This window comes from Schistocerca cancellata, chromosome 5 (genome assembly GCF_023864275.1).
Source record: "Schistocerca cancellata isolate TAMUIC-IGC-003103 chromosome 5, iqSchCanc2.1, whole genome shotgun sequence".
In the NCBI taxonomy this organism is placed as follows: Eukaryota; Metazoa; Arthropoda; class Insecta; order Orthoptera; family Acrididae; genus Schistocerca; species Schistocerca cancellata.
Window position 1 is genome coordinate 866,155 of NC_064630.1, and position 23,715 is coordinate 889,869.

Sequence of the window (23,715 nt, forward strand, 5' to 3'; positions counted from 1 at the left end):
GTATTAGAGTGGAATCGTTTCAAAATTTTGGGGATGAGGAAAATGAAGTTCGTAGGACGATAGCCTTTGCAAGTAGGTCATTGACCAGGTATGAGAGAAATTACATTGTGACTGAGTGTGAAGCATTGGCAAAAGTTTGAGGATTCCAAAGGTTTAGAGATTACCTACGGGGAAATAAAACTATCATTTATACTGATCACGGAGCCCTTATATTTTTCAAAAAGTTTTAGCTGGTACATAGACAGTTAACAAGATGGACTTTGTTCTTACAACAGTTTCCTTTTTAGATAAAGTATGTTAAAGGTACACAGAACAAAACTGCAGATGCTTTATCCAGGTTACCGTTGAGTGAAGCTAATGAGGTGGGGTACGATATGGATGAGGAACACTATTTTATATAAAAGGTGTTCAAGGGAAAAAATTGAAGGGATTTGTAAAAACATGAGAAGGTACCAGAATCAGGATGAAATATAGAAGATGGTGAAATGTGAGTTGGAAAGGAAAGATAGTAACAATAAATTGCCAAAATATTACAAAATTTATGATGGGGTATTGTTTAGGCGAACTGATGAAAATTCTGATGACTGGAGAGTGTGTTGGCCTCAGGAATATATAGATGAGATAACAGATTATATACATTTGAGTTTTGGACATGTAGGTGCTAACAGGTGTGTACAGAAGTCAAGGGAAAGTGTGTCTTTAGACAACATGGTAAACCTGTGACAAATGTCAAAGAGCAAAAGTTACAAATCAAACATGTAAGCTTCCTATACAAAATATAAAACTGAATGATGTGATGGAACTGTTATCTGTGGATTTTTATGGTGCATTGCTGAAGACTAAGGGAGGTTCTGCGTACATTTTTGTAGTCTTAGAAGTATTTTATAAACTTATAAAACTTATCCGTTACGTAAAGTTACTGGGAAAGCCGTTTTGAGCAAGTTGGAAGGTGATTATTTTGTGAAGTTTGGGTAACCTAAATCCATATTGTTTGACAATGGGTCACAGTTTGCATGTAAGAAGTGGAAAGAAGTTCTTGCCAATCAGGGAGTTACAGTAATTTACACTTCAACATATCACCCACAGGGGAACCCCATAGTACGTTATATGAGGGAGATTGGCAGATTCTGCTGTACCTACAGTAGCAGTAACCACAGTTCTTGGAGAGATATAGCAGGAAATATTGAATAGGTTATGCATACTATTGATCATGATGTAACAGGGTTTACTCCTCAGGAGATTGTGGAAGGTGAGAGACAGAAAAGTTTGGTGGAGGAAAAGTTATCTTTCCCTACTAAGGAGGAATTAAGTTGGGACGAAAAGAAGAAAAGAGTAAGAGAGCTGGTAGAGAAGAAACTGTTGAAAAGGAACAAAGGACATGATGACAAAATAAAAGGACTTGAATTAAGAAGAGGGGATTTAGTTTTAGTTAAAACATATGAGAAGTCTAAAGAAATAGATAGTGAGATTTCTAAATTCTTTGATGTGTACAAAGGTCCATTTGAGGTGGCTAGTATACCCCACCCGAATGCATTTTATATGATTTACCCAAAATCGAAAAAGAAGTTTGCTCTTAAAAGTATAGTGGATTTAAAGCCTTATAGGGCAAGGACTCTGAAACCTTAATTGAGTATTTGGTCAGTAAATAATTTTGTGAGAAGTAGAATATGACCTATAACTGCTGAACAGAGTCAAATGTTAATGAGATTGTAAGATGATAAAGTTTATGTATATATATGTGAGCCCATGATATTTTAAACAGTGACCATATTGTAACAAATTAAACCAATTTATGTCAAAGAACACAGACAATATGATGTAATAATCTGTAATTTTGCAAATTATATTTAATGATATGACACACAGTTAGGGAATACTCACTCCAAAAGATTATATATATGAAATATAGTCAATTGATGTAAGACAGGCAATATATACCATATTTATTTTGAATCTGTGATAGTGAGGGTAAATAAAAAATATGACACTATAGTCAAAATGTGAAAAGAGAGAGAGGGAGCAAGCTTTAAAAAACAGTAATACAATGACAAGACTTTGCGTGGGCAAAATACGAACGCGTATGTGTATATATTCAGGTTCATAGTGTATAATTGTAGCTATATATATATTTTCTTGGACTGAACACATAATGTTTTTTCTTCTTTTTCATTATGGTCAAATTTCCGTAATGTAACGAATTAGTTATTTGTTGCAGTGAGAGATATGTTTTGTTTAAAATGTGAAAGTTATGTAATTTTTTTTGCTGTTAGATAAGTTCATCTCTTTTAATATTAATTGACAATTTATAACGCAAATTGATAAAGTGCCAAAGTTAAAGATAAACAAATCACTTGTAGCATATGGCTTATATGTGTAAGGACATTTTATCATAAGATGTTCTGTGTAGCATCTCATGATAAAATGGGGGGGCACATGTAAAAAAATTGCATTCCCCGAAATTCGATAATATTTTTTTTCTTTTGTGCATTACTTTGTCATAGTATGTATGTATCATTTATTTCAACTATTCTTTATTTGTTAATACATCACATTGTTTCTTCATTCATTTTGCTATTGTTTTATATTTTACATTGTGCGAATATAAAATGTGGCCTCCCCATGCCCCCCCCCCCCCCATGAACCATGGACCTTGCCGTTGGTGGGGAGGCTTGCGTGCCTCAGTGATACAGATAGCAATACCGTAGGTGCAACCACAATGGAGGGGTATCTGTTGAGAGGCCAGACAAACGTGTGGTTCTTGAAGAGGGGCAGCAGCCTTTTCAGTAGTTACAGGGGCAACAGTCTGGATGACTGACTGATATGGCCCTGTAACACTAACCAAAACGGCCTTGCTGTTGTGGTACTGCGAACGGCTGAAAGCAAGGGGATACTATAGCTGTAATTTTTCCCGAGGGCATGCAGCTTTACTGTATGATTTTACTTGGGTAAAATATACCGGAGGTAAAATAGTCCCCCATTCGGATCTCTTGGCGGGGCCTACTCAAGAGGACGTCGTTACCAGGAGAAAGAAAACTGGCGTTCTACGGATTGGAGCGTGGAATGTCAGATCCCTTAATCGGGCAGGTACCTTAGAATATTTAAAAAGGGAAATGGATAGGTTAAAGTTAGATATGTAGTTGGAATTAGCGAAGTTCGGTGGCAGGAGGAACAAGACTTTTGGTCAGGTGAATACAGGGTTATAAATACACAATCAAATAGGGGTAATGCAGGAGTAAGTTTAATAATGAATAAAAAAATAGGAGTGCGGGTAAGCTACTACAAACGGCATAGTGAACGTATTATTGTGGCCAAGATTGACACGAAGCCCACGCACACTACAGTACTACAGGTTTATATGCCAACTAGCTCTGCAGATGATGAAGAAATTGCTGAAATGTATGATGAGATAAAAGAAATTATTCAGGTAGTGAAGGGTGACAAAAATTTAATAGTCATGGGTGACTGGAATTCGACAGTAGGAAAAGGAAGAGAAGGTAACGTAGTAGGTGAATATGGCTTGGGGACAAGGAATGAAAGAGGAAGCCGCCTGGTAGAATTTTGCACTGAGTATAACTTAATCATAGCTAACACTTGGTTCAAGAATCATGAAAGAAGGTTGTATACATGGAAGAACCCTGGAGATACTAGAAGGTTTCAGATTATATAATGGTAAGACAGAGATTTCAGAACCAGATTTTAAATTCTAAGACATTTCCAGGGGCACATATGGACTCTGACCACAATCTATTGGTTATGAACTGTAGATTAAAATTGCAGAAACTGCAAAAAGGTGGGAATTTAAGGAGATGGGACCTGGATAAACTGACTAAACCAGAGGTTGTACAGAGTTTCAGGGAGAGCATAAGGGAAAAATTGACAGGAATGGGGGAAAGAAATACAGTAGAAGAAGAATGGGTAGTTTTAGGAATGAAATAGTGAAGGCAGCAGAGGATCAAGTAGGTAAAAAGACGAGCGCTAGTAGAAATCCTTGGGTAACAGAAGAGATACTAAATTTAATTGATGAAAGGAGAAAATACAAAAATGCAGTAAGTGAAGCAGGTAAAAAGGAATACAAACTTCTCAAAAATGAGATCGACAGGGAGTGCAAAACGGCTAAGCAGGCATGGCTAGAGGACAAATGTAAGGATGTAGAGGCTTATCTCATGAGGGGTAAGATAGATACTGCTTACAGGAAAATTAAAGAGACCTTTGGAGAAAAGAGAACCACTTGCATGAATATCAAGAGCTCAGATGGAAACCCAGTTCTAAGCAAAGAAGGGAAAGCAGAAAGGTGGAAGGAGTATATAGAGGGTCTATACAGGGGCGATGTTCTTGAGGACAATATTATGGAAATGGAAGAGGAAGTAGACGAAGATGAAATGGGAGATATGATACTACGTGAGGAGTTTGACAGAGCACTGAAAGATCTAAGTCGAAACACGGCCCCAGGAGTAGACAACATTCCATTAGAACTACTGACAGCCTTGGGAGAGCCAGTCCTTACAAAACTCTACCATCTGGTGAGCAAGATGTATGAGACAGGCGAAATACCCTCAGACTTCAAGAAGAATATAATAATTCCAATCCCAAAGAAAGCAGGTGTTGACAGATGCGAAAATTACCGAACAATCAGTTTAATAAGCCACAGCTGCAAAATACTAACACGGATTCTTTACAGACGAATGGAAAAACTAGTAAAAGCCAACCTAGGGGAAGATCAATTTGGATTCCGTAGAAATATTGGAACACGTGAGGCAATACTGACCTTACGACTTATCTTAGAAGAAAGATTAAGGAAAGGCAAACCTACGTTTCTAGCATTTGTAGACATAGAGAAAGCTTTTGACAATGTTGACTGGAATACTCTCTTTCAAATTCTAAAGGTGGCAGGGGTAAAGTACAATTTGTACAGAAAGCAGATGGCAGTTATAAGAGTCGAGGGACATGAAAGGGAAGCAGTGGTTGGGAAGGGAGTGAGACAGGGTTGTAGGCTCTCCCCGATGTTATTCAATCTGTATATTGAGTAAGCAGTAAAGGAAACAAAAGAAAAATTTGGAGTAGGTATTAAAATCCATGGAGAAGAAATAAAAACTTTGAGGTTCACCGATGACATTGTAATTCTGTCAGAGACAGCAAAGGACTTGGAAGAGCAGTTGAATGGAATGTACAGTGTCTTGAAACGAGGATATAAGATGAACATCAACAAAAGCAAAACGAGGATAATGGTATGTAGTCGAATTAAGTCTGGTGATGCTGAGGAATTAGATTAGGAAATGAGAGACTTAAAGTAGTAAAGGAGTTTTGCCATTTGGGGAGCAAAATAACTGATGATGGTCGAAGTAGAGAGGATATAAAATGTAGACTGGCAATGCAAGAAAAGCGTTTCTGAAGAAGAGAAATTTGTTAACATCGAGTATAGATTTAAGTGTCAGGAAGTCGTTTCTGAAAGTATTTGTATGGAGTGTAGCCATGTATGGAAGTGAAACATGGACGATAAATAGTTTAGACAAGAAGAGAATAGAAGCTTTCGAAATGTGGTGCTACAGAAGTATGCTAAAGATTAGATGGGTAGATCACATAACTAATGAGGAGGTATTGAATAGAATTGGAGAGAAGAGGAGCTTGTGGCACAACTTGACTAGAAGAAGGGATCGGTTGGTAGGACATGTTCTGAGGCATCAAGGGATCACCAATTTAGTATTGGAGGGCAGTGTGGAGGGTAAAAATCGTAGAGGGGGACCAAGAGATGAATACACTAAGCAGATTCAGAAGGATGTATGCTGCAGTGGGTACTGTGAGATGAAGAAGCTTGCACAGGATAGAGTAGCATGGAGAGCTGCATCAAACCAGTCTCTGGACTGAAGACCACTACAACAACATTGTACGAATATGAATGTTCTGGTTCTATATGCTTTGTAAAACTTTGGTTAGGCTAGGAGAAGTACTGTGTCAGAGAGAGAGCGAACGACTATCGACAGAGGGCGTGCGAGTTGTTGTGGTACGTGGCCGGTTCGCGGGTGGAAAAACGTGGCAAATTTCGGCGTGAAAGACGGTGATACGCGGATGAACAATTAATTACAGTGCGTCCGCTGTGTTAATAGGAGGTCGTGCATTATTAAGTGAACAGTAAAACCTGAAAAGTAATCGAGTGTTTGCGGTGACGATTTTACAAACTGTGTGAACTTGTGACAATTAGCCACGAGTCAGACACCATTGTCGTGTGGAGACACTAACTGTTAGAATTGCGTGAAAGTGGAACAAACCAAAATGTTAAGTAAAAGAACAGTGCTGTAATTTGATCAAGGAACGTTTATTATATCGTCCAAACTGTCTTAAAGACGACGACGTGACTTGAACTGATGCTTAACGGACTGTTATAGTGATAAACACATGTGACTGTTTTCCTGTGGCAACACGGTGAAAGATGTGACTGTTTTCCTGTGGCAACACGGTGAAAGAACTGTGCGGAATATTGGCGTTAACCACCTTTAGTAAATACTAAAGACATTGCATAATTCCGACCTATTCGCACCGCGTGATTAGTAAACTTTTAATAATAAAGCGCCGCGCGCGTGACGACAACGCACCTACTGGAACTATTATTATCGAGCCAGTGCTGCCAACTGATTCGACTACAACGGAGACGTGAACCACCGCCGTAACTGGAATATTAATGAAACAGGAGGATCCATCATTATCTTCACGCCACGAACCAGGATTCACTTCATATACCGTCCACGCGGACCACCACTGACGACATCGCACTGCCTGCAGCGACAGTTAAGACATTAAAAGAAAATTGTTACGCACTCCTGGCATCCATGCTTTCTTGCGAGGTCGGTCGGTGATTATCCTCGAGAGGGCGCCGTTGTTGGGGCCGGATCCGGTACTGTGAACTCCATCATGACCTCACTATCGGGGGCGGCTATCGGACGAATGTGGTCAGCGTCGGAAAGGGCTGCCGCCCTTGCAACCTCGGCGTAATTTAGAGGAACGGTCGTCACCGTAGAAGGAGGCATAGATTAGCTGAAATGGCTCTGAGCACTATGGGACTTAACATCTGAGGTCATCAGTCCCCTAGAACTTAGAACCACTTAAACCTGACTAACCTAAGGACATCACACATATCCACGCTCGAGGCAGGATTCGAACTTGAGACCGTAGCAATCGCGCGGTTCCAGACTGAAGCGCCTGGAACCGCTCGGCCACCGCGCCCGCGAGGCATAGATTCACCCATCGGAATTTTAGTAAGCCGTCGTCGGCGACCTGACGTGCCCTTCTTGGCCACACCGGCAGCAAGTGTCTGGCTGACCGTCATACATAATGATCCCCCTACATCCGCCTTTGACAAGATAAGATGGTATATGTTTGGTCAGTTCAATTTTGATCTGTCGCACCCCGTTAAGAACCAGGTACGTTGTAAAGGTGGTCCAGAATGTATCCTATCAACCGACCCCTTCTTCTAGCCTCATTAGATATGTGATCTACTCTTCTAATCGTCAGCATTATTCTGTAGTACCACATTTCAAAAGTGTCTATTCTCTCTAGTCTAAACTGCTTATTATCCATGTTTCACTTCTTCAGAAATGGTTTTTTGCCATTGCCAGTCTACATTTTATATCCACCCTACTTCGACCATCGTCAGCTATTTTGCTCCCCAAATAGCAAAACTGATTTACTACTTTAAATGTCTCATTTCCTAATATAATTCCCTCAGCATCACCTGATTTAATTCGATTACATTCCATTATCCTCGTTTTGTTTTTCTTGATGCTCATCTTATATCCTTTCAAGAAACTGTCCACTCCATCCAACTGCTCTTTCAAATTCTTTGCTGTTTCTGACAGAATTACAGTGTCATCGGCAAACCGTAAAGTATTTATTTCTTCTCTCTGGACATTGAATACTGCTCCAAATTTTTGTTACCTTTACTGTTTGCTCACTATACAGATTGAATAACATCGGCGATCGGCTACAACCCTGTTTCGCTCCCTTCCAAACCACTTCTTCCCTATCGTGTCCCTCGACTCTTTCTGTCATCAAACGTTAAGACGTGGGGTCAGTATTACCTTCCGTTTCCAAACTGATCTTCCTCGAGGTCAGGTTCTACCAGTTTTCCCATTACTCTTTAAAGAATTCGTATTAGTATTTTGCACCCGTGACTTATTAAACTGATAGTTTGGTAATTTTCACGCCTGTCAACACCTGCTTTCTTTCGGATTGGAATTACTGTAATCTTCGTGAAGTGTGAGGGTATTTCGTCTGTATCATACATCTTGCTCTCGAGATGGAAGAATTTTGTCGTCGCTGGCTCTCCCAAGACGATCAGTAACTCCAGCGGAATGCTGTCTACTCCTGGGCCCTTGTTTCGACCTAGCCTTCCAGTGCTTTGTAAAATTCTTCTCGCAGTATCATATCTCTTTTCTCATCTTCCTCTGCGTCCGTTTCCTTTTCCCTTCCTTCCACCTATCTGCTTTCCCTTCTTTGCTTAGGACTGGTTTTCCATCTGTGCTCTTGATATCCATACAGGTGGTTCTCTTTTCTCCAAAGGTCTCTTTAATTTTCCTGTAGGCAGTATCTATCTTACCTCTAGTGATATATGCTTCTACATTTGTTCTCCAGCCATTCCTGCTTAGCCATTCAGCATTTTTTGTCGATCTCGTTTTTGAGACGTTTGTATTTCATTTCGCCTGCATCATTTGTTACATTTTTTTAAATTTTCTCCTTTCATCGATTAAATTCAACATCTCTTATGTTACCTAAGGATATCTACTGGCCCTCGTCTCTTCACCTACCTGATCCTCTGCTGCTTTCACTATTTCATCTCTCAAAGCTACCCATTCACTATTTCATCTCTCAAAGCTACCCATTCACTATTTCATCTCTCAAAGCTACCCATTCTTCTTCTACTGTATCCCTTTCTCCTGTTCTTGTCAATCGCTGACTAATGCTCCCTCTGCAACTCTCTACGACATCTTGTGCTTTCAGGTTATTCAGGTTCCATCTTCTTAAATTCCTGACTTTTTGCAGTTTCTTCAGTTTTAATCTGCAGTTCATAACCAATAAATTGCGATCAGAGACCATATCTGTCTCTGGAAATTTCTTACAATTTAAAATCTGGTTCCTAAATCTCTGTATAAGCATTATATTATTAATCCAAAACCGTCCGATGTCTCCAAGTCTCTTCCGCATGTATACAGCCTTCTCTCAAGATTCTTTAACGAAGTGTTAGCTATGATTAAGTTATGCTCTGTGCCAAATTCCACCAGGTGGCTTCGTCTTTCATTCCTTTCCCCCATTCCACATTTACCTACTACTTTTCCTTCGCATCCTTTTCCTACTGTCGACTCCCAGTCCCCCATGACTATTAAATTTTCGGCTGCCTTAACGTCTGAATAGTTTCGTCAAAGGCGCAACCTCGGCATTTGCTTTAAATTGTTAAGGAAAACTATGTAAACAACCAAATTCTGGATAGCAGGGTGGGGACCTGAAGCGCCATTCTTCCGAATACGAATCTAATGTCTCGTCACAGCAGCATGTTGCTGATCAGAGTATCAATGAACCCAGTCATCCGTAAGTTGGGCATAACAAATTAGATTACAAGTATCACCGACCTCTCACCACTACGTGCAAACCAGTAGTCAGAAAAAACGATTCTTTGAATTCTTTAAGAGGGTTTTCGAGAGATATGTAGCGTCTTTTTTCGAGTATCTGCAGTTAAAATGGTTCATTATATCTGTTAAACGCTCTCGGCAATCAAACAGACCTATAACCATTGGCATAGCCCTTCATTTTATACGCTATAAGTCTCCTGTTAATCCATCATGATAAGACTACTATACTTTTGGGCGGTACTAAATTGGTTCAAATGGCTCTGAGCACTATGGGACTTAACTTCTGAGGTCATCAGTCCGCTAGAACTCAGAACTACTTAAACCTAACTAACCTAAGGACATCACACCCATCCATGCCAGAGGCAGGATTCGAACCGGCGGTACTAAAGTGTCAGCCTTAGTAATATATGTCTTCTCTTTTGTAGACAACTTTTCCTATCAATGATTCATAGCCTGCCATTTGCTTTTCTTATAATTGAGATTAGGTGGTTTCTCCATTTCATACACCTATTTAATGCAAATTGCAAATACTTAAATGGCATGGCTAATTCTAATGTCTCAGTAATCCGGAAGTCAAAGCGTACCACACTCTAACGTTTCATGGACATCACAAGTCTGCATCTCTCTACTGCAAGAAATAACTCTCGATCTTTGCACCAGGCTGACACTTTGTCGTGATCTAACAGGAGATTACTAGTGTGTAAGCAACGCTGTCGTTTTTCCGTGGAGCTGTGGACGAAAATTTTGTCACGCTATGCCCAATGGATGCCTGTCGCTCACACGGACGTGTGTGGCACCGAGTATTCATCTGTGCGATATGTAGCAACTCGATTGTTGTGATGACGTGGATCGTCTGACGGTATCTCTCCCAGATTTGGGCCTCTGACAATATTTTTCACTGGTCGAAAGAACGAACGCAGGAATGTAGAAATAGATTTCAGTCAGGAACTGGGATGATTCTAATGCTATGGAAAATTTTCAATCGGATATTTTCTTCGTTAGCTTGTGTAATATAGAACGCTAATGGTTTATGAAACCGTAAGTTGTGTTTCCAATAACTGCAATTCTGTTGCGGATAAGCGTGGACCACGCCATTAAAAATATTGCATGAAGAGAAATCAATAAAGGATGAAGGATATTTTAAAGTATTAGGTGTTGACATTAACAAGAAACTGAACTGGTAGGCCCTTTTTACAAGTGGTCATTAACGTCTAATCTGTGTAACTGTTACATTATGGATACCAGCAGATTTTAGGAATACAAATTTGAGAAATTGACTTACTTTTACTATTTTTACCAACTAATATCTTATGGTATCCTATTTTGGGTAACTTGTCACTGAGGACGAGATTTTTCGTTGCACAGAACCTTTTAATAACGACAATATATGGTGTACTGTATAAATGTCTTGTAGAGAGCATTTAAATAGCTGGATATATCTACAACAGCTTCACAGTACATTTATCCCTTACGAAGCTTGTTGGCAGCAAGCAGTCATAGCTCGAAAAAAAGCTAACATCCACATTCATATAAATAATACCAGGAGAAGAAATGATTTACACTGTCTTTCATTCCGCTTTGTTCATGTGGCACGGGAAAAAGCGAGATATTCGCAAATAAAAAATCTTTGACCATTTACTCAGTGATGTAAAGGATCTACTAGATAATTATATTATTTCAAACATAAGTGGCAATTATATCAGCTTGAGAGCTCCATGTGTCTGTATGTTTAATAACATATTGTGCCTGTGTGTGCGTGCGTACGTGTGTGTGTGTGTGTGTGTGTGTGTGTGTGTGTGTGTGTGTCTCAGATTGAGACAGAGAGAGAGAGAGAGAGAGAGAGAGAGAGAGAGAGTTTAACATAGTATATTCGAAAAATAGTAAAAAGAAATGGTATATTAAGAGAACCATGTAACTCATCACCATGTTACCGTATTTTTAATTGAGAAATTATGCGGGAAGTGGTAACCTGATGCATTGCGTATCGTAGTGAGAAAAGGCAATTAAAATCCATGGAACACATAAACAATTCACTAACAAACCAGCTAGATTGCACTCACGCAATACGTACCACTCTTTAGACTTCAATTTCAAATCAGATCTAACGTTTACTAGAAACTGCGTGAAATATTGCACAGAGAATCCTTGCAGTTGCCTTAAAATATATTCTGTATTTGAACCTTCAGAATCTTATTATGAAACTTGTGAAACACAATCATGAATTACTCATGATAGGTAAATACTTTTCCCAGTCTAGGAGTTGTAAGTGAGACACAAATAATTGTACTAATACAGTGGTGTGCGAAAATTAAGGCCGCAACTAACTGTAGAATGATGTGTCACTGTCAAGCAACTTTTAAAATCTTTGTGCTGCGCCTTACGGCAGGTGTTGTCATGGGGGAAGCCACGTCAGAGAGATCCACCGCATGAGCGTCTAGGGAAGTGATCCCAGTGGTGGTTTCCCGTTGCCTTCCATTGATGGTGATGAAATGATAATGAGGACAACACATCACCCAGTCCCTGATCGGAGAAAATTTCCGACCCAGCCGGGAATCGAACCCTGGCCCTTTGGCGTGTCAGACCACCGCGCTAACCACTTTTTTTATTTTTTTATTTTTGTTCGTTGTTGATCGTTGGGTTTGGTCGTTGCGGACGTCACACGACATCCGTTGAAGTTCGTTTGTTGATCCTTCCACTGAGTTTTTTTTTTTTTAATTGTAATTACAGAGGCTAACCAGCTCTCTGACCGAACACGCTGAGCTACCGTGCCGGCAATCACTCAGCTATCGGGGCGGACTGTCAAATAACAGCCTGATGAAACTTGGAACGTAAATGGAAGGAACTGCTACACTACAGAAGATAACTGAAAGAATTAAACAGTCAAACGGAAATGAGAACTTTATTCAAAGACAAGATTTACACTGATCACCACGGACGGCAGTGCCTGATCTCCAGCGAGTTGCCATGCTGGCCGCAAGAGTGGTGAGGGTTCGTGTGGTGGGGCACTCCACCCCTCCACCAGCGCGGTCGACTGCTGGATGGTCGCTGGTGCACGTGGACGTCCCCCCAACACATCTGTGGGACTGACGTTGGGGGACGCGCAGACCAGTCCATTCACAGAATATCCTCCTCTAGTTCCAAGAAGTTGCTCCACCTCGTCACGCATTGTCATCAATAAAAAATTAAGCCAGGACCGAATGTAGCCCTGAAAAGACGCGCATTGAGATGGAATGCAGTCTCACTGTTTAGGGTACCGTGTTGAAAGATTTGGAGGTCAGTACGCGCATGTAACGTTATGTCTCCCGACAGTATACCACCTGGCGCAGTATGTACCCTCTTCTGGGTGCGTTATGTACCCTTATGTAGCGCGAGGTGGGAACAAGTAACGCATCCAGGAAGACTATCGAAAAAGCGATATTGCAGTGTCTGTGTTATTCCGAATTACGAGCCAGTGTTCCTCTCGACTTGCATGCATGTCTGAAGGAGCAATGCATTGTAATCTGGAATGAAATAGGCACTGCAGTGTCGTATTTATCCGCCGACACCGGGCAAGCGACTTTCAAGTAGAACGACTCCCCAGGACGGGAATATACGTAATGGATGTACGAGTACAAATTGTAGACACATGGTTGACGACATATGCAAGTTTGGGTCAAGCCGTGAGTCCCATTCGGATGGCCAGATGGTAAGGCGGCCGCTCGCGATGAGCGGGAGACCCGCGTTCGAGTGCCGGCCCGCTGCAAATTCTCACGGTCGTCTCGTCGATCCACTATACAGATGATGGTTGCGCATATTCGCAACTCAGAATACATTTCGTGTATTACCGAACACGGTCGCTTTGGCGGTGCAGGTGTTACGGTGCGGGGAGGCAGTACAATGCATGGGTTTACTGACCTCCAGATCGGTACACTCACCGGTCATCGTTTTTCCGACACTGTACTGTTTACCCATTCGCACGTTTTTGTGAGACTGACAGTGCGCGACAGCATCGAACATTTTCAACTGAAGGAGCTCTTGGAACGAGAGGACAGTCGTCGAGTGGACTGGCCTTTCCTTCCCCGAATTAAGTCACATCGAGTACACGAGGGATCCGTTGGGAAGACACACTGCAGCAACTTCACTCGCACCAGCACCACACAGCGGTCGTCATCCGTGATGGCGGAGGCGCGGAACGCGCTTACCGGTCATTGGGTCAGCGTGGGACACGCTGCAGAGAGTACATTGCCGGCCATGCTGAACACACACGCTTTTAAGAACCGTGTCCCGCGTTTTGTAATGCCCAGGGAATCATCGAGAGTCGCGATGACTTCAGCGTAATTATTGTCAGTAAATAAAAGTGTTATTGGTTCAAATGGCTCTGAGCACTATGGGACTTAACATCAGAGGTCATCAGTCCCCTAGAACTTAGAACTACTTAAACCTAACTAATCTAAGGACATCACACACATCCATGCCCGAGGCAGGATTCGAACCTGCGACCGTATCAGTCTCGCGGTTCCGGACTGAATCGCCTAGATCCGCAAGAAAAAGTGTTATTCCTGATCGTCTCATTGATGAATTATTTGGGTTAGCTGCTGTACTATATAGTAACAGTTCTTTCTGTGTATTGTCCAAGTTTCGTCAAGCTATACTACTTGACAGTGTCACGTCGTACGAAGATAACTTTCATTCTTAAGTTTTGCACACCAGTGCATTTCGAATTATACATTAAACTGATTGAAAATAAAACAGTCTTCCACATTTGAAAGCTTTACAGTAATTATATCCACCTGCTGACAGTTAATTATAACTTTGTCCAAGCTTCCTCAAGAAAGGAAGACATCTTCACCGTAGAGATGAAGGACCTCTTCACCCGGGTGGCGAACGACATAATTGCAACGACGGCTTTTGGTCTCAAGGTGGATTCGCTGATGGACCGCGACAACAATTTTTACCGCATGGGCCGTAGACTGACGAAGGTAAACCCCCTTACCGCTGCTGGTTACTTCATATCGCCGAGGGTCATGCAGGTAGGTTCGACGAGCACTCTACTGAGCTGGCATAGTCGTGCTTACACGGATTTCCGACTTTCCTTGTCTTACAATGTTATTGTAGGTGCTGGGAATCCCATTCTTCGACCGAAAGTCGGTGCAATTCTTCAGGTCAATGGTAAGGGACGCAATTCAGGCCAGAAAGAGGGAGAGTATCGTTCGTGCGGACGTGATAAATTTGCTACTGCAAGCACGCCGAGGTGACGTAAGCTCTGAGGAACAAGAGAAGATCGGACCTACAAAACGCGATGTTTTGAGTAAGTACATAGCATCAACGACCGTAACATCTTCACGAAGTGACAGCACTTGAGCTCACAAGTTTTTTGCAATGCTTTGGAGTTTTTCTTGAGATTTTGAGTAAAATTTCCGCTACACCTGTTCTTTTCAGTAAATGTAGCTGATTTCTCGTGTCACGAAGCCTTTACGTATTTTAGCTCGCAGAAGAGTTTAGATTTATAATGAAGTACCTGCTCTCAGTAACTTAAAGTAACCAGTTTGAAATTGTACTACAAATTGCTGCGTCCTCCCACCGCTAGATGCAAACATCAATTATATCTTAAGGCTACTAAACACACAAGGTTAATACACTACGAGTAAATCGAAATTTCACATATACGAGGGCTATTCGGAAAGTAAGGAACGATGCATCGCGAAATGGAAGCCACAGTGCAAATCAAAACTGTTTTATTTTCGACAGTTAGCTACAACTTCCAGCTCTTTATATCAATAGTCGCCGATCCGACTTAGACGTTTGTCGTAGCGTTGTACCAACTTTCCAGTATCCTCGTTACAGAAGGCAGCCGCCAGTGCTTTCCGCCAGTTCTCTACGCTGGCCTACAGCTCGTTGTCCGTGCTGTGCGGTTCGTGTGAGCAGAGATGAAACTCAAGAGGGAGACAATTAAGGGCTGTATTGTGCGTAATAAAACATTTCAATTGAAAACGATGCAGGAGGATCTTCATTGTCTCTGCAGAATGCGGCTGAGAATTGTCTTGAAGAAGAAAACGCACGACAGTTATGTAATGTTGGCTACATAGCTTCAGGCGAAATTTCTCACCAGACCCTCGTTCTTGGCGGGAGACACTATTGTTCTAGGTATCTTTATATGCTCCCTGTGTGCTCAGAACTAAAAAAAAAGACGTAATGTGATCGACGGGCATACTAGAGACACTCTCCAACACACCTGTGCAAAACGTCATCGGATTTTCACTTTGGTTTCCATTTCGCGACCGATCGTTCCTTACTTTCCGAATAACCCTCATACTACGGTTTCTCCCAAGCCGTTTAGTGTATTTGTAAAGCTGCTATATTTCCACTCTTGCTGAGAGTCTCACAATAATGATGCAGCTAAAAAGACTGTATCCCAAGTCTCCAAGAAAAGTTCTGTTTTGAGAAGACCTAATTAGACTCTGGGTACAAATAATTTGTCCTACATACTAATTTCCTAATGTTAACTGCTTAACATTTCAAGTCAGCGAGAAATTTCTTATTTGTATTTATTGTATATCTAAATATATCTGTCAATAAATAAATAACTTTGTCAGCACCTGCGACCAGAAGAAGCGGTAGACCTTGCAATGTTTAATAGATACTATTGAAGAAGAAATTAAGTTTTGCTGCCTTTGTGAGGAATGAGTAGATCACATTAATAATGTTTATGGATGTAGAGGAAGCTTTCCATAATGTCAATAGGTAGAATGTGTTCAAAACAATGAAGAAAATTGTGATGGAGTAATTACAGTTACAGAAGAGTTATGTTATGTTTACGTTATCGACAGCGAATCAAAAAAGAAGGAAACCAAGGTTTGTGAGTCTGTTACTTCTAACGGAATTTATGCGCTAGCCATTTTGTTCCTCTGAAACGATTTTACCTGGGAGTTTATAGGATGAGGGCCTGCTGAAAATTAACATCTCCGAATTTTTTACCTGAAAACTCTTATAGCATTTCAAATAAAAAAGCGTTATTAACTTTGTAAATCTTCAAGTATAACCTCATCTGTGCTTGGACCGCTTCATCACCATCAAAGTTAAGTCCTCGAAGGTGTTCTCAAAGTTTTGGAAACATGAAAATCTGATGGGGCCAATTCGGGAATGTATGCAGGATGATGGATGACAGCAAACTCAAGGGGTCGGGTTGTTACACATGTCGCGACATTCGTCTGTCGTTTGGCATTGTCACGCTGAAAGAGAGGACGAGTGGACGAATTCTTCGGATTTGAAACTCCGTTACAGCGCGCTGTTGCTCACGCACCGACGTATTTACACCACAGACCTAGTTACGCTACACACCGCCTTGTTACACGCTACAATTCGGATTCCTCTAGCAGCAAAGGGCTGCAAATATGTAGACATAAAGAATAAAGATATAGAATTTTAATAACATTGGTTTTCTTTAAGATGTTTTTAAGAGCTTTCACATAAAAATTCGGAATTTTACTTTCCAGCGCACCCTCGTGTAACAATAATCTTATTTAAACAAGCTGAAAATCCCATAGCAGCTGTTCTAAAGTAGCACAGGATTGTGTTACGGCATTTATAAAATTAGAGCGACCCATCGCTAGTGTAAATAGGAATGTAGAATGCAAAACTTTCAAAAGAATACACATGAAGTGGAGAAACAGATGAGTAATTTTGAATTGCCTATACAACCCGTGTGAAAACAAACATGGTTAAATTTCAGAGACCCGAGTTCCTGTATATCTGTGATAAACTGACTTACTGCCGACTGAATATAATGTATGGTTTTCCTGAATTAGGTCTTCTGAATATGTGGAATGGGTTCAAAAAAATGGCTCTGAGCACTATGGGACTTAACATCTATGGTCATCAGTCCCCTAGAACTTAGAACAAATTAAACCTAACTAACCTATGGACATCACACACTACCATGCCCGAGGCAGGATTCGAACCTGCGACCGTAGCAGTTGCGCGGCTCCGGAATGGGTTCTGATATGCTCTTTGTACCTGATATTAAAGCTTGTAACATTCTTTATAATATATGCAGAGCTATTATATTTGAATTAATAATCCGTGAAACTATTATACAGATATTTTTCTTCTGTTATTGATAGTAGGCCATTTTGACATTTTTGTGTCTGGCTGATACTGTGTTTTCATCACGTTTCGTTTTGTTTCTCTGGTATGAAAGTCTTTTTTGATCTGCACATCTGTATGTCTAATGTGTTCGTAACTTTGCTGATTTCAGTTTAAGTTTTTCCCTTTATGTATCTTCTGTTTTCCTCCAACTGCACCCATTGTTTAAGCTGCATTCATAATCGTGTTCTGTTTTTCTTGTTAATAATTTAGGTTGTCGGTTTGCCACACGTCAAGTGGCTGCCAGGTTTCGAAGCAATACCTAGTTCGATACCTTGTGGAATTGCTGAATTTAAAGATACAACAAGAAAATAATTTAATATACACTCATGCTCATAAATTAAGGATAATGCTGATACATGGTGAAACAGCGCTCTGGTGGGCAGTTTGAGGGTTTAAATTACCTCGGGGTATGACCACGCGGTGCATTTGACCTGCTGTCGTCGCACCGTGGCGCTGGCATCAGTCCACATACGCATAGGTGTGTTGGTGCATGTCAGAGTACGGTGCAACGAATAAGTGTGCAGACATTTTCGGTCGTCACTGTGTGTAGAAAGAACACATAACGATGACGTTATGAGGGGTAGAGTACTAGGGCGACTGGAGGCTGGTCAACCACAGCAGGTCGTAGCATGGGCCCTCCGTGTGCCACAAAGTGTGATCTCAGGATTATGGCAACGGTTCCAGCAGACAGCAAACATGTCCAGGTGCTACAGTACGGGACGTCCACAGTGTACAACACCACAAGAAGACCGATATCTCACCATCAGTGCCCGCAGACGGCCACAGAGTACTGCAGGTAACCTTGTTCGGGACCTTACCGCAGCCACTGGAATAGTTGTCTCCAAACACACAGTCTACAGACGACTGAACAGACATGGTTTATTCGCCCGGAGACCTGCAAGGTGCATTCCACTGACCCCTGGTCACAGGAGAGCATGTAAAGCCTGGTGTCAAGAACACAGTACATGGCCATTGGAACAGTGGTTCCACGTTATGTTCACAGACGAGGCCAGGTGTAGTCTGAACAGTGATTCTCGCCGGGTTTTCATCTGACGTGAACCAGGAATCAGATACCAACCCCTTAATGTCCTTGAAAGGGACTTGTATGGAGGTCGTAGTTTGATGGTGTGGGCTGGGATTATGATTGGTGCACGTACATCCCTTCAGGTCTTTGACAGACGAACTGTAACAGGTGAGGTGTATCAGGACACCCTTTGCACCAGTATGTCCGCCTTTTCAGGGCTGCACTGGGTCCCACCTTCCTGCTGATGGATGATAAGTCACGGCCCCACCGAGCTGCCATCGTGGAGGAGTACCCAGAAACAGAAGATATCGGGCGAATGGAGTGGCCTGCCTGTTCTCCAGACCTAAGCCCCTTCGAGCACCTCTGGGATGCTCTCGGACGACGTATCGCTGCACGTCTTCACACCCCTAGGACACTTGAGGAGCTCCGACAGGCGCTGGTGCAAGAATGGGAGGCTATACTCCAGCAGCTGCTCGACCACCTGATCCAGAGTATGCCAACCTTTTGTGCGGCCTGTGTACGTGTGCATGGTGATCATGTCCCATATTGATGTCGGGGTACATGCGCAGGAAACAGTGGCGTTTTGTAGGACATGTGTTTCGGGACGGTTTTCTCAACTTATCACCAATACCGTGGACTTAGAGATCTGTGTCGTGTGTGTTCCCTGTGTGCTGATGCTATTAGAGCCAGTTTTGTGTGGTGCCACGTTGTGTGGCACCACATTCTGCAATTATCCTTAATTTTGTAATTTGTGCCTCATGTCTTTTGGGATAGTCTTAAAATACGTTAAGGTGAGAGAAGTCGTGTCGGACCTGCTGTCGTCCGGCGTAGATCAGGAACTGGACTGACTGCTCTGCTGTGTCCTATAAGTATTCGATGGGAACCATGTCGGGCGATTTGGGTGGCCGAGTCATACGCTCGAATTTTGCAGAACGTTCTTCAAACCAATCGCAAACAATTATGGCCCGGTGGCATGGCCCATTGTCATTCATAAAAATTACATCTTTGCTTGGAAACATGAAGTCCGTGGATGGCTTCAAATGGTCTCGAAGCAGTCGAATAGAAACATTTCCAGTCAATGATTAGTTGCGTTGGACCACAGCATACAGTCCATTACACGCAAATAGAGCCCACACCATTATGAAGCGACCACCAGCTTGCTCAGTTAGCTGTTAGCAAACGTACTCCCCTCGGTCGTCTGCTGTGACAGCCCGTTAACGTCAGATTTCGCCGCTCTGTCCTAATGGATACGTTCATCATACGTGCCACACTGACTGCTGCAGCTACTTCACTAAGTGTTGCTTGTCTATTGTCACTGACAACTCTACGCACACGCCGCTACTCTCGGCGAAGGCCTCGGCCACGGCATTGTCCGTGATGAGAGGTACTGTAATGCCTGGAATTTGGTAATCTCGGCGCACTATTGACGCGTCTAGCTCCGACTGTCATTCGGCGTTCGAAGTCTGTTACGTCCCGTCGTGCGGTCATAATCACCTCGGAAACCTTTACACTTGTACCACGTGAGTACAAGTGACAGCCGCACCAGTGCGCCGCCCTCCCTGTACCTGGTAGACGCGACACTGCGGCCATCTGTGTACGGCTTTTGTCACCTCACTGTACTGCGTCCTAGTGATGACAGCACTCTCGACCTGCTGTTGCGCATCTTTATTTGTTTTTCTTTTGCGACGGTAGCTCTGACCGACGACGACATCGCGGCGCAGGCTCTGATATTTTTCTTCGGTGGCTTCGAAAACGTGTCAACGGCGCTGGCCTTCTGCAGCTACCTGCTGGCTACGCACGAGGAGGTGCAGCGGCGCCTGCTGGACGAGGTGGACGATCTGATGCGGAAGAGCGGCGGCCAGCCCAGCTACGAGCAGATCATGGCCAGCCAGTACCTCGACATGGTCGTCTCCGGTAAGCGCAGTTTTTCATAGGACCTTGACATTGTTTTCGAAGTCATTTATCTTATGTCTTATCATTTACGTAATTTTTTCAACTAGTATACCGATGAAAGTTTCACCACCTGCTAAACCAGTTGTGACTAAATGCAAAGCGATTTGAGGGTTGTATCCGTGCATTATGGACCCTATAAAAATACATGGAAGTCATAAATTGTGTTGTGACCATTTTCTCTAATTACGCTTTTAGATTTATGCATCATCAGATTAATATGAAAAAGTCCGTAAGGAACCACAAGTAATATATAATGCATAATAGTAGTTACTGACCATTAAAAGCAAAGAGAAAAAATGTACCAAAATACAGTGTGAAACCATGCCAAGATTTTTGTGATCACTTATAGGTGTGGACTCATCCATCTTTTCCATAAGACAATGCCAAGCTGGATGATTACGGCAACTGTGCCGTACAGGAGGGCAATTAGGCCACCAGGTGGCAGTAGTGGTGAGGATCAATACTTAAAGACTTGAATACGATTATTATAATCCGAAACTGGACGCCGAGTATAGTTACAAAATAAATATACATCATGTCAAAACCCATAAAATAACCTGTTTTAGAGAGAGAATCAAATCTCACGTTGTAGGGAAGGGAAGCTAGTTCCTGGCGCTCCCCTATTGGCTTCACTGCCCTTCAACTGGTGGCAATAATGGCAAACCTTGTTGTCGTACCCTTCAATGCCGGGATAGAAAATGTCATATTGAATCAGGATAATGAAAGACTCCATACTTCATTTCACAGGAGAAATGCCTTAAGGAATGTACTGCCTTCTGACTGTCCTACACGATCCCGCGATTTGTCATCCTTACAGTCTTTCTGGGGAGACGTGTGCTTCCGTAGGAGCTGTGAGTCACCGATCACCATGAATCATTGGCGTGTGCTTCAGGCATGGTTAGAAATTCCTCAAGATGCCATTCGGAGGCTGTTTGACTCCGTGGCACAGCAAATACTGCAGTGAATTCGTGTCCTTGGGGGGGCCGAGTTCATACTAGTTTTGATGAATATGTCCCGAATAGAATGGAAGTTTAATCATCTAATAACCGTTACGTGATGAACATCTCTACAATGTTTCACAAATATCAGACTTTTGCTACACGTTGTGACACTTTCTATTCCCATGAGTATATACTGAGACACACTGGACGCCATCGAGCGAGATGTAGGTAATCTGAACAGTGATAGCAAGAACCTAGAGTAACGAGCGTCGCAGGAGTGAGCATGGGTTACGGTTACTGCCATTGCTTTTCGTGTCTCGAGGAGTCCACAGCACGACACGTCGTCGCTACCTTCACGGCGAAGGGGAATGCTACACGATGCTATATATGTGCTAGGTATGTGCCTTTATTTCATTTGCTCATGATACTGATATTATCGATCGACTGGACAAAGTCCACACATGGATCAACCCTCCTGCCGTAGATCACTTGGTAAGGTCTCAGGCCAGTGGAAGCACCCATGTTTTTCGTCTTACGGTCGTACTGCATGCAGAAGACCAAAATCCAAGTTTTCATGCTTCTTGCTTGTATTTATTGTTATCAATCTTAAAAATGATTCAGCGTGTTCGCTCGACGATTCCATCGTCTCTGGTATTTCTCGCTGAATCATCAACATAAATTAAAACTGATAAATTTCCTCCCTTGATCAATAATTAATCAAGACGATGAACCCAACTTGTGACTAAACTTTTACGTACAATTTTTCTAAAGTTTTGTCATTCTAACAGATGTTTGATATCCTAGTATGTGGAGGAATGATCGAATGTGCTTGTATTTGTTCCCTTCTTGTTCTTAGGTATTGATGCAATAATTCCCAAGTCTAATCTAGCAAAAGTCTCGTGCTCCTCTTCCAGTGGTTCATACGTTTGACAAATTAATCTTCGCCTTGTAGGAGTTACACTGTTGAACATCAGATTTATGACTTGTTCACTACAACGTTTGGACTCTTTTGCTACTCGTTGTTTACTTTACACAAAGGCCGGGGAACAAATAATGTTACTATTCTTGTGTAAAATTACACTGTTCTTGAGTAACTACCCAACTATTTCCTTTATTAGAGATTTTGTGTGACAACCCATCTACGTCTTCATAAATAAAATTCTTTCTTACTTTTCGTTCCCTGTTCATTATTGTCTTCAGTTGCCTGTAACTCTCCTTGGCTTTCGTCAGCATCCACATGTTGCCTACGTAATCGGTGAATTCTCTTGAACTGGAATTCACCGACTCATATCGCCCACTGGGTACATAAAATTGAGCAACCATTTAAATATAATATGTTCCGTCATTATCATGAACTCTCTTCCTCCTAAGAACCAGTTGATGTGAGACACAGCAATTTTCTATAGTAGTGCCTTAGTGCAGTTATATTCCAGCTTCTTCACCTGATAGAAAGCGAAAAATACTGGGTGTTTACAACCGTAATGCGACAGAATAGCAGCAACAGCAGAATTCAGCCCGTAAGCTACATAAATTCAGGGGAAGGGAGAGTAAGATTTAAAATCGCGTGCGACGAACTCATTAAGAGACGCAGCTGCAGCATTTGTTAAAGCGATTGAGGAAATCGCGGAAACGCTAGTCCAGATGGCTGGACGGTGCGAGTGCAGCGACAACGACTGGGCCTCCTGACTCAGTTCGTGTTGCTGGAAGAACAGGCTCTCCAAAACATGGGTACGCTATCACATACACTGCTGTTAAACGAGTTTATGTTGTTTTCTTTTTATCTTTCGAAGGACAGATGAATGTTTGGAATCCTATGACTTGCTAGTCTGAAGAATATCTGTAGTTTGTTAACATTCCGCAGTTCAGAGAAGTTCGTGATAACTTCAGTTAAGTTGTGACCAGAACGAGTGCTGTCGCTCATTGTAGACGCACAGATCTGTTTACTTGACTGAGTGCAAGGGGGCGCTTATCTATAGATTCAAACACGCAGTAAACTAACTGGACTCTCTTGCATCGCTGTTTTGTTTCTTCACTGAAAATGGTTACGTCATAGAGGTGC

The 23,715-nt window shown here is 42.2% G+C and overlaps 1 protein-coding gene across 1 annotated transcript in view; it reads left to right on the forward strand.

Annotated features, from left to right (window-relative positions):
- Positions 1–23,715, forward strand: part of LOC126187599 (cytochrome P450 9e2-like) — an 84,191-nt gene that overhangs the window by 50,597 nt on the left and 9,879 nt on the right. Inside the window, exons 4-6 of the mRNA XM_049928786.1 lie at positions 14,415–14,623; positions 14,709–14,901; positions 20,455–20,676. Coding sequence (XP_049784743.1) covers positions 14,415–14,623; positions 14,709–14,901; positions 20,455–20,676 — 624 coding nt within the window. The remainder of the gene's footprint in view (positions 1–14,414; positions 14,624–14,708; positions 14,902–20,454; positions 20,677–23,715) is intronic.